Source organism: Carassius gibelio, chromosome B18 (assembly GCF_023724105.1).
Source record: "Carassius gibelio isolate Cgi1373 ecotype wild population from Czech Republic chromosome B18, carGib1.2-hapl.c, whole genome shotgun sequence".
Classification (NCBI taxonomy): domain Eukaryota; kingdom Metazoa; phylum Chordata; class Actinopteri; order Cypriniformes; family Cyprinidae; genus Carassius; species Carassius gibelio.
Genome location: NC_068413.1, coordinates 5,448,308 through 5,460,779, shown reverse-complemented (window position 1 = coordinate 5,460,779; position 12,472 = coordinate 5,448,308). Strand labels below are relative to the sequence as shown.

The window sequence follows — 12,472 nt, the reverse complement described above, 5'->3', positions numbered from 1 at the left end:
GTCTTTCACCATTTTCATTTTTCTGGACTCCATTTTATGTTTAAATGAAATGTTATTAATCAAAAAGCATGTCTAATTAATTAAAATCATGAAATTAATCATATCATTTCATATCTGTTTATAAGTCTTAAAAAAACGACATTTAGGATCAAAAAATCTAACCTCCTCTTATTTTTTTCTGTTTTAGCATGTATAATTATTTGAATGTGTAAAAACAATTTCATTTATTAAAATTTAATAAATGAAATTGAATTCCCCCTCAGACATTCTATTTTGTGTATTTTAAACATTATTTGCCTTTTCTTTTAATGAATGAAAATTAAACTAACTTTATTTTTTGGTAAACAAAGGGGATTAACTATTAAAATTAAAACATGGAAGAAATATTGTGTGATTCCTTAAAAAATAAAGTTTGAATAATTATAGCAGTAGTAGTAGTAGTAGTAGCATTACATACATTCTACTGAACTAAAGTAATATATTTCTGGCACAATGTCTTAAAGTTAAACCGAGCTTTTATTTTGACAGGTTGCCACAAAGAACTTTACATTTGTGTGTGTATATGAAATGACGATAGGTTTTTTTTCTCAAATGAAACACTAAAATGTGTAATTCTGGAGATGTTGTTCATGTGTTCATGTCCTCATTTAGTTTGACGGCAGACACTGAGCATCTGAGCAAATCAATGAGCATTACGTACGCTTCAGTATGTGTGTAGTTAACATGCATATTTTTGTGGCTTAATATTCAATGACACTAGTGCATTTTGAGATTTAAGTGTAATAACCTACGTGTCATACCATAATTTTCTTTTTATGACTTGATTCCACAATTCCCTCTGTGTTTTCCACATTGCGGAGATCATAGGGCCCTACTATTTTGCTGATTCTCTTCAACTTTTTCCAGTGGGCCTCTGCATTCTCTACAGTGAGTTTGAGGCAGAAGCACATCATGCTTTCTTATGTCTACTCATGATGGAAAGCTATATTTCAGTCAGTATTTGTTGTGCATAATGAATGTTGTTTTTTTGAACAACAGCTTTCGCTCTGAACCGATGTCCCAGAATGCATCAGTATCTCATAATCTGTTGCTTCTCTCTGCAGTTGTGCGGCTGTGGGCTGCTGGGAGTTGGAATCTGGCTGTCTGTGTCTCAAGGCAGTTTCGCCACCTTCTCCCCCTCCTTCCCCTCTCTCTCCGCTGCCAACATGGTCATCACCATAGGCGCCATTGTCATGGTGACGGGCTTCCTCGGATGCCTGGGTGCCATCAAGGAAAACAAGTGCCTGCTTCTGAGCGTAAGTTATACCACACCCACACACTTTGTCTGTTGTGAGAAGAAAATGTTTCCACTTACCTGATTACCTTGTGATGTCTGGTCTTTTATGTTTTTTTCTGAGTAATTTTCATGTCTTATTATATATATACATATTATATAAATTGTGTAATGCATTAAAAATGGATTGAAGCACATTAAATATCACTAAATTTCATTATACTATTTAAAGGAGAAGTCTTTATTACTTTTCACGTATTTATAAAAAGATATAAGATTATAAATTAAATATGAAAAATATAAGGTACTATTTACACAACTCTATGGAATACTTGATTCTGATTGGTCAGTCGCAGCACTTTATACATTATGGACCTGCTTTTTTTTACTAAATGTATAGTTGACTGTTTTCCCAGTCAATGTGCTAGTTTCATGGCTCTGTGTTGGTCTCCAGTCTCTTTCTTCTCACATAAAAAAATCATTTCAACCAAATTAACTTTTCATGTCATTTCATTTATTTATTCGGTGAGTAGCTGTGTAAAAAGTGGAATAATGTACAGCTGATCAGTCATTATCCAAAAACAAGCGCTGTCAGGATGCAAAGTGGCCTTATGAATACCTTTTTATAATGCATTAAACATTCAGGCTTAAAGTAAACTGTTACCAGAGAGGTTTGCTAATTATCTGCATTGCAAAATATGCCTCTTCATTGCACTCAAGGGGTTTCGGTTTGGAACTAGAGTTCATGCCTCTGTATTTCCTCCCTTTGTCTGCCAGTCTCTCTCTGATTTTACATTCATTTTCACTTTCTCATTCATTCGGCTAATGGTGTTAAACACAGCCTGATTGAAAAAGGTTGTCACTTGCATGCTTTTCTGTTATTTACAGAAGTGAATAATGCATCTGACATGACATTGATTTGCTCTGGTAAATGAGTATTAAATATTGCAAATATGTGCTTGTGGATTTAGCATGTGATTCCAAAAAAACATATTTTAGTTTGTTTACTTTATTAAAAAAAAACACATGTTAGATTAAATTAAAGTGAAGGAAGAGATGTTTGGAGAATTCACAAATCCAATCAAACCCAGAATCATCATCACCACCATCCCTCCATATTAATTTTTAATGTCAATCTCCAGTTCCTATGGTTCCCTAAATGCCCATTAGATAGGAGTGGTGTAAATTCGAATGGCCTGACCTTTAGATTTCGCTATCTATGCTGTATATAAGACGTGTCCGTGGCTCTGAGGGAGAGTGAGACATCAGAGAAGGGTTTTCGCGTCACTGGGTTTGAGATCTAAGCAGCCAGCCCTATGTTTCTGGATGTGTTTTAGCGCTCTCTTCCCCCAGAGGTCTAGGAAGGAAGAACCTTCAAAGCTTTTGCAGTCTTCACATCCATTTCTTCAACTTTGCTCTATTTACGTACCCCATATGGTCCAGACCAGCGAGTAGAGTCAAGGCAGACCAGATATGTACACACGTTGTCATTCAGCGGTTGGCGAGGCCGCACATAGTCAACACAATCGTACTCGCCCTCCTCTAATGGCGGAAGGGAACTTATTTTGTGGACCTGTCAATGTCGAGGGTTCAATAAACAAGTGTCTTAAAGGCTTTCAGATGGCTCGAATCTGACTTTGACAGAACCGGTCGTCAGGAGATGACTGGAAAATGTACTGAGCACTCAGTGAAATAATGTTTACTGGCTGAAAGGCGCATGCTGTGTGGAAGGCTGTGTAAATATTTAGCTGAAGAAGTGAAATAGAATGAGAAGGAGAGGGTGAGTGTAGAAAGCTGAGATGATTCATTCAGACAGGTCTTTCCCTGTGTCTTTTTCACTCTCAAGCGTATCACTCACTTCCTTTTTTTTGTGTATATTTTTCTTGCAGTTCTTCATTGTCTTGCTGATTATTCTGCTGGCTGAGCTGATTTTGCTCATTCTTTTCTTCGTCTACTCTGATAAGGTAAGCCTTTTCACCAGGTTTATACTATGCAAATGATTTAACTGTATTTCCATACAAATTAGTGGTAGATTCTTCAGCTTTGATTTTGCCTGGTGGATGGGAAAATCCCATGAAATTGCACCTTATCCTAACCAGGCATGACGTAAATCAACAAACGATTCAAATCTGTAAGCAATTGAGTTTTGGATAGTGCTGCATAGCCACGCCCACATGAAATCTCATTAGTCAAGAATCCTCATAGCTGTGTATTTAAACATAAATTATTGATTCTGTAATGCATTTTCATTGTAGTTTATTCACATGTATTCTTACATAACAAAAAAGATCCACCTTGAGCAAACATATAAATTTTTTATGCACATTTAGTTGTTTCTCTCAACCATTTTTTTGTAACATCCCCATAAAATTTGCAGCAAAAACTATTTCGATGGAAACTGTCAAATTCTCATCCCATTTCCCAAGTTTAATCAGGTCATCGAGTTCTTTACAGAACAGCCACCTCTCTTGTCTTGAGCAGCACAGGTTAAAAGTTTTCATCACCAGGCGAGCACTCAAAGGTCAGAGGTCACCACGCACAACAAGGCCCAATCCCAGCCAGTTGTCACCAAGTAATTGGCGCTGAGCTCTCTCTCTGTCAATCCTTCCACCTGCCTCAGTGTTCAGACTCTTTCTCATGACCTTCAGGGCAGTGCACACACACATAACTGGAAGTGATACTGTGCCAACTGGAATGTCTAAAACTGGGCAGTCTGACCTTTTGACACCATGCAGATCCTGGTGGATTACTACCAACCCTGAGCAGGCAGAGGTCCTGGTTCCTCTTTGATGAAGTCATGAATGTCAACAAACAGATGCTTCAGAGTGTACACTGCACCGTCTCCTTTTCAAGGGCGCTTCCCAAATGTACGGCAGGATGCTAGGAGGTGTTAAATCCCTTCAAGGATTTCTGGGTGGTTCATTATTCACTCCGTTTGCCAAGCTCTCTTTGGAAGCTTAAGTAATTCACTTACCCACAATCCATTTAGAGATTAGGATCTCCAAGGTACGAGAACTGCCTAGCTGTCTTATCAGAGCGTGTAACTCACACTCAAGCGTGAAGCTGTGTTTTGGTGGCAAGACTAGCTTGCTCTTGTCTGTATAAGTTTGTTTTTTGCAGACACAAACTTTTTTCCAATTGTGTGCTATATTGTGTGCAGACTCAAGGTTTTATCTTCATATAATGAAAGCTGGGCTGCAAGCAGTGTACCTATCATGTATTAGTCTTTAAAGACCTCTCTGAGACCTCCTGCCATGTATTGATGTTGTTCGTACTACAGATATAAGATACCTATGTGACCTTTAACACAACGTGATGAGGGAGATACTTCAGAGGGAAGCGAGGGAAGATGAGATCTAGAGATTTGTATCAACTGCACAAGTCTGTGAGCATGTCTCTTTCATTTCTCTACCGCATAAACTGGCCAGCAGGGGTACAGCCGTCACTCAAAACCTGCTGCTTCATCTGCCCAGAATGGCGTGAGCCATCAGAGGAATGTTTAATTGACTCTATTATTTGATCTCCAAATCACAAGGCATTAATTATCACATCTAAGGAAAAAAAGTCACACTGGCAGTGTATGAAAGCACACATTTTCTGTACAAAAAAAAACAGTTAAAGCCAAGCATTTTGCTAAGATAGTAGAGCCAGAGAGATTGTGAATTAGAATTCTGTACATTTCAATTTTTGACGTGACATTTAAAATATGATGTTGCTTAAATGTGTCGTGTTGTGTATTTAGTGTAATGCAATGTGTTTACGCAGTTTAAGATTAAAAAAACACATTATTTTCCACATAATGTACATTATTGTTGCGCCTCCATGCCCCGCCTTTCTGAAACATGTCGATTTTTACAAAGTTCATCGTTCTGAAAATCGAGGAGTACGCTGATTGGACAGCTGTCCAGTGTGTTGTGATTGGCTGAATACCTCAAGCGTGTAACAGAAATGTTTTGCCCCTTACGTTGAGATGAGACAAAAACAATAAACCATAACAAACGAAAGAAAAAAACTTTAAATTGCATCATATGACCCCTTTAATAATTAACATTTTCTGTTAAAAAAAAAATAATAATAATAATAATAATAATAATTAATGCAGAATTTTTAATTTACTGTGACTGACAGCTTGTGGCTGTAATTTTATAAGTGATGGTGCATTGATGATACAAATGACAGCAAGACTTTTACATTTTATAGAAGAAATTTTATTTTAAATTAAATAAATTCACCTAAAAAAAAACATGAAAAAGTTAACAGTTTCCACTAACATTTTAATCCGCACAAGCATTTTAAACTGTGGTGATGTTAAGAAATGTTTCTTGAGCACAAAATCAGCATATTAGAATGATTCCTGGGTTATGTGACACTGACGATTGGAGTAATACTGGAGTAATACTATTATTGATTTAATATCAATATGCCACAAAAAAAAAAAGAATTTGTTAAATTCAAATCTTTTTTATAGCTTCATAATGTGAGATCTGTAGTTTCAGTTTTAATGATTTGTGCCTTCCTCAATCTTTAACTCCGCAAGATGTTTCCCTCCTGCAGATATGCTGGCGAAACAAAGGTATAGTAGGTCTCCACCTCACTGAGCGTACGTGAACGCTGTGGATTAAAGCACACACGTGGGGCCTGCAGTGACCCACCATCTGACTGCAGCAGATGGCAAAGGCTAGGCACCAGATTAGAGCATCCGTCTTCAGGCTCATGACCTCATTCCTGCGCGTGTGCCGCAGGATGGCGGCCAAATGAAGCCATATTAGCTGGTTTGAAAAGGGGGAAAGCACAGTAGCGTGATTTTTCAGATAGGCTTACAGAGACAGATGAAGAGCATTACAGAGCACTTTCGCCCCCTCATCTGTGACTATGGTTTAATCCGTAGATGACTCACAGTTTTTAGCCTCTAATGTTGTGCCATTACATGGGTAAAAGCACACAATTAGGGATGCTCTAAAAATGAGTAGTGACACACATTTGCAGGGAATGGATTGAGTGTCTTTGATACTATGTAAAACTCCAAGTCCATTTTAAAGGTCCCCAAACTCGTATCCTTATTTAGTTAAAAAAACATTGGTCTCCATTGTATTTCCTGTTATTTTCAATTTACAAGGTGATTCTGAGAGAGTAAGGCTTATGATCTCATGTGGCAGCATTATCGCGGTTGCTTGTGTGCTTGCTGATTTTAGCTCAGAATTAAACCAATTTACTCGCACTAAACAAATCAACAACGAATGTGCCAGTGTTAAAATGATTTACATCAGGCTTGACTATATAAATAGCCATTTTCCACTTCATGAGCTTAAAGCAGCAAAAGTGTCTTGTAAACTGCCTGAACAGGTGAAGCGGTCAGCCAGGGTTTTGAGGACTTCGGGCCAGGTTTCAAAGCACCTGACGGTGTGACAGTAGGATCCACACTGCACGTATCTTGCCAGCTCACAGCATGGCCAGACTTTCCCTTGCTGATCAAGAGTCTGGCCCATCATCTGGGCTGGAAATTACCATCCCATGACAGGCACTTATGTCAGGCAGCTCTTACGTACATGCACTAATGGAACATTATTTTCAATGTGGAAATTGTTGTTAAAGGGATATTTCATCTTAAAATGAAAATTCAGCCACTAGCTGCGTTTCCATTACCCTTCAAATTGCGCAAATTGAAAATATGCCCAATGGAAACCTATCAACTTTGCAAAAACTAATTTATGGCAAAAATATTTTTTTACGCTTGCATGAGGTGGTTTTTTTAGGCGATTCGAAAACGGAATATTTCACAACACTGCAATGAGAACTTTTTTCGTATTTACAGATCACTTGGCGTAAGTAAAAGTTACATGATCATTCCGCTCTCAAGCATAAAGGGCTTTCCTTGCCATTGTTGCTTGGATAACCCCTTATTTACACTGTACATGTTTGCAGCACATTTGCAGCCACTCTAGTCAATGCTTGCGTTTATACCAGCCATGCTGCGGCATGTTTCAGAAGTGGCTCTCTACGCTCATCATCCTACATCTCCTTCAATTAAAAATGAATGGCTAGTGTGGTGGCTGTGATATAAGTAAACTTACCAAATATCATCATGACTTATCACGAGAGGAAAAAATTACATTTTAATCAAGTAACATGGGTGAATGAAAACGCCATCATTTTGCAAGTTTTTTTTTTAATCAACATTTATAATATATCTGAAAAGATTTGCATGAATCTGTAATGGAAATGCACAACTCAGCCTCATGTTGTCACAAACCCATATTAAATTTTTTTTCTTCCAGCATATATTCATTTTAAATTGTGTATTGGTCTTTACTTTCATGTAAAATTCATATAAACGAGCATACAAAGGGAGATGAAAATAGCACAAGTTGTCTACATGCACATTTTATATCAAGTCTTCTGAAGTCAGTTTAAGCTATTAGCTGATAATCTTCCCATTTTATGGCTATTAACTGTTACTACAAGAAAATCATTGAGTCAGTGAGTTTAACTTGAGTTTCATTAAAAAACAAATCAGTCAAATCTGTTTTGTGAACTGGATTGAATGATTCATTGAAATGATCCAACTCCCTATTCTCATGAACTTATGAATTCCTATTAGGACAGCTAAGCAATGAAAAACGGCTTAATTTTGGTTTGTTCATCACATCAAGATTTTCAGAAAACTTGCATTCTATTGTCATGTCGAACAGTTTTGTTTTCTGACATTTTGAAGCTTGACCGTCTTTGTATACTTTTAAATAGAATTGAAAAGTGTGGCCAACAATCTCCTACAAGTATGAATGAATGAATTACTTAATTGTGGTCTGTTCTTTGATGTTGAAAAGATTGGCCAGATTTGTTCTTTTGAGTTCCAATGAAAACCATTTAGTCGAAAAAAAATGCTTTGAGCAAATAAACAAAATTGAATTATCCCTTTTAAGTTAGGATTTAAGGGTGTTTACGGACTGTAAATTGCTCAAAACTTTTTTTGTTGGCATAGTGGAGGTGATTTACGAATCTTCTGTCTGACCTCATCTTCCTCTACTCTCTTTAGTAAACAGCAGGCTTTCCTCAACACACACATTGTGCTGACACATCTCCACAAACCCTAGCCCCCAGGGCAGCAATATGACAAACCTGTCCACACTCTGGAGACTCAAACACACATAAGACTTGAAGAAAATCAGTTTCCTCTATATATCACCATTCACTCTGTTTCCGCTCCCAGTTCACCCCAAGAATTGTTGGTATAGATAATGATGTCATCTGTTTGCTACATCTGATCCTAAGGTCAAACCCTCCAAATTCCCAAACAAACACTAACATCTTTACATTCACATGTTGCCTGAGAACATAGGAAACTGATGAGAGAAATGATTACAAATCAAACACCAAGAGCCACTAGGTCATTCACACGATCCAGATGCTTACGCCGGCTGAAATGACTTTGGACCATGCAGTCATGAGACTGGATCCAACTGGACAGATATTATTTAAACACAACCAAAGGCCAGGTTTACAAACTCCTAATGAGCTATGCATTAGCAACAAGCAGCCACAGGCCATGGGAAACATATGCTCCTTTTGCTTTTTGAGAAATAGTGTAGTATGTAATAGTGGATTGACAGGGAATGATCCACTGATTGTTATACAAGAAAATACTATTTCAGTCTTTCAACTGCAGAATTTCAGTTACTTTTAACATTTGAAATTTAACCATTTCTGAGTGAAAATTGTTTCTATGTTATTACCAGTTGTACATTTCAAACCATTGAATGATTTATTTGGCCCAAGATGTGTGGCGGATTCTGTTCATATCCCAAAAATGGTACAATACTGCTAAACAATTGGGCTGCAGTACATCCATCTTGATTTAGATTGACAGTCCTGTCTGGACTTCTTTATAGTAACCTTTCATTCACACTGGCACTCTTCCCATGAACTCATTGTCTGGAAGAAGAACTAATTAACTTTCTGCATAATATGATGCTTCTAACAGTACGTTTCATTAGCATAGCTCGTACCTTAGGGCTTGCAAGATGGCGACTGGAGCAGAATATGAGCAGAGCACCACCTTACCAATACTTTTCGTTTCAGTGACAGGATATTTATCATTGCAGATTGCGCTTGCCTCGGAGGATAGGACAGCTTCCCTTCTGTTGTCGGAAAACAGAGTTGTTTTGGAGTCCTCCACAGAGTCTGCCCTGTTTGTGGGTTTTTGGATGAGAAGAAAGATGACTAGATTATTTGACATGACTGTCAATAACTTTTCCAGAGGTTTGTGATTACTAGGGCTGCTCTCGTTTAAGGATTTTTCTGGTCGTTCATTTTAAGCATTAGTCAACTAATCGCAAGTTTATTAATAAACTATTCAAATCATTATAATAAGTCTTTAAATGCTTACATAGCCTAATAATCACTCAAGCACAAGCATTGGGGCAACTGTGGTCTAATGGTTAGAGACATAGACTAGTTACCTGAAGGTTGCCGGTTCGAGTCTCTGTGCTCAGTGAGTTGTAGGTGGTTGTACCCATGGCTGAAGGGCCCTTGAGCAAGTCACTGAACCCCCAGTTGCTCCCTGGGTACTGGATATATAGCTGCCCACTGCTCCGTGTGTGTGTTTACTTCTCACTGCTGAGTGTGTGCATTTGGATGGGTTAAATGCAGAGCACCAATTCTGAGAATGGGTTACCACACTTGGCAAATGTCACGACTTTCACTTTCATAAAGTTTAGTACAGTGCATTGGCAGAAGTAGCTTAATGATTATGGATGTGTCAGGGAAGAACAGTAAGGAGACTGCTATTAACATTTGAATAATTTGATAAATTAGTGCTGCTTTGTTCTCAGTTTAAAAGATAAAGACAGAGACACTGCCTCGTCTCTGCTGTAGTGGATGCGCCTGTATGCATGTTTCATATTACATATTACATGATTACATAATCTATAAATATTTGTTTTCCATTTAAACTTGGTTCATTTGAAAGTAGACATTTCCCTCTCTATATGTATTTTTAATGTAAGGCAATGATATACATGGAGTTCCGTGCTCAAGTTGACAGACTGAAATGGCTGAATGTGCATCCTGTTTGCTTTCATTATTTTACAAAAGCACGTTTTGTTGTTATTGTGAGTGCACACAAATAAACGTAGAGTCTTTACAGATTTAAAAGATGTATTGCTCTTATCTGTATGACCAAAAATGACAGAGTAGCCTATTTTAAGAGCAAGTGAGTGCACTGACGCTTCCATCTGTCCTGCATTGAGGGCTACTGTTCAGCTTCCACACTCCGCACAGGAACTTCAACAGTGCACATTTCTCTAAGTTAACACTAGGTTGAGTGGCCATGTAAAGTTGCTAATACTTACATATTCCAGATGATAAGCCATATTTGAGGTAGATTTAACTGTCACTTCTAAAAATCTGATGCAATTTTGAGCTTTCCTTTCTCTTTGGAGTGTTACTAGCTGTTTGTGAATAGATAAGATCACTAAAGTTGCAAAGACTAAAGTTTCAAACCCAAATAGATATTCTTTATAAAAGTCAAGACTGGTCCATGCCCTCGGGGTTATCAGGAGTCATTTTCTCCTGATAACCCCGAAAATAACTTAAATTACACTTTCAGTTTTGATCGTACAGATAAGAGCAATACATCAATTGAATCTGTAAAGGGTCTACTTTTTTGGATACAGACATACTAACAACAAAACTTTGTGCACTTATAAAATTAAGATAACAAACAAGGTGTGCTGTCTGCAGCCTCGGTCTGCGGTGATCTTCATTTACAAACACGTCATTAAAATTAACTGTAACTCCGTGAATACTCAACGAAGAGACATGACAGATATATCTATAGAAAGCTTGACATCTACTTCAGTCTACTCTAAGTCTAGTTTAAACTAAACAAGTGCCACCGAAAACAAATATTCGGTGATAAAGTAATCCATATGAAAACATTGCGATGTCCGTTTTTCACGTCTCTCTTCATTATCTTCTAATGAGACCACGCCCCCGCGCTGAACGCTCTACTCAGATTCGAATGTTTCATACTAACGCGCAGCTTGTATATGCCCACACAGAAGAAAAAGCAGCGAGACTTTTCTTCACACTCCCCCACATGTCTACGGTGCAAAAGCAAATTGCAAAAGCAAAAATACTTTGTTTGGCCTTCCAAAAGAGGACACAACAAGAAATCAGTGGTTAAGTTGTTATTTAAAACACTGTTCCAGAAAAGTTCAACCTAAATATTCAGATATGTGCAGCGCATTTTATGGAGGAACTGTTTCCTGATCCTGGGAGAGTAGACTTAACATTATACAGTAATACCGGATGTTCTGACTTTGAGACTGTATGTACATTTAGTACTATATGTAAAATTTATATATAAATGATTCGCCACTGATGATTCAAACGTGAGTTTTGAGCAGTGTAGAGCAGCTCTTGTTGTTTGTCTTTTCTCCGATCACAAATGCAGACATGGTTTTGTGTACAGTATGCATGCCACGATGCAACTCAACATTTAAAAAGACAGTATAAGTCAATACAATCCGTAAATATCTCCCCACTGGATGCAATAAATACCTCGTTTATTATGGGTTTAAATGTTTTTGTCTTGTCGCTCCGGCCAGGATACAGTATCACATGTTAAGGGGCATAACATTTCCGTCACAAGCTTAAGGTATTCAGTCAGTCAGAACGCACTGGATAGCTGGCCGATCAGAGCACACCTAGCCTTTCAGACTATTGAACTTTGTAAAAATCGAGGGATAAAGGAGAAATACACCAAATACACTACACCAAATACACAATATAATGTTATTTTTAGCAACATCATATGACCCCTTTAAAATAATGCATTGTTCCTTAACAAAAGCATACATTTCTCTACTACGCACAAACCTTTGAAGTACTCAATTAGCATTTTAGACCAGAAAATTCATTCTTGCCTAAAAAATAAAATGCTGTTTTTTAGGAATCACACTCAGCTCATGGCATTAGGGAGGCTTAGTTGGACATGTAACATCCCTCCATTAGACATGCTATTTTGCTGTTTGAACAGGATGAACAGAATTGTGTGACTTTTTCAGCCACAAGCTGATTAAGAATTCATTGCAAGTCTGAGCCTAATTGTAATTAAACCGTGTGGGATATGGGAGTCTCGTGTGCTGGGTAATTGGGACACTTTCTTTAGGTATGAAAGAACAGCCATTACCAAACAGT

General features: G+C 37.7%; 1 protein-coding gene across 4 annotated transcripts in view; it reads left to right on the top strand.

Annotated features, from left to right (window-relative positions):
- The window catches only part of LOC127977529 (tetraspanin-9-like), a 175,839-nt gene that overhangs the window by 151,309 nt on the left and 12,058 nt on the right, over positions 1–12,472 (top strand). For all 4 annotated transcript variants that reach the window (XM_052582435.1, XM_052582434.1, XM_052582432.1 and 1 more), the window contains 2 exons: positions 1,104–1,295; positions 3,163–3,237. In XM_052582435.1, the coding sequence (XP_052438395.1) occupies positions 1,104–1,295; positions 3,163–3,237 (267 nt within the window). The remainder of the gene's footprint in view (positions 1–1,103; positions 1,296–3,162; positions 3,238–12,472) is intronic.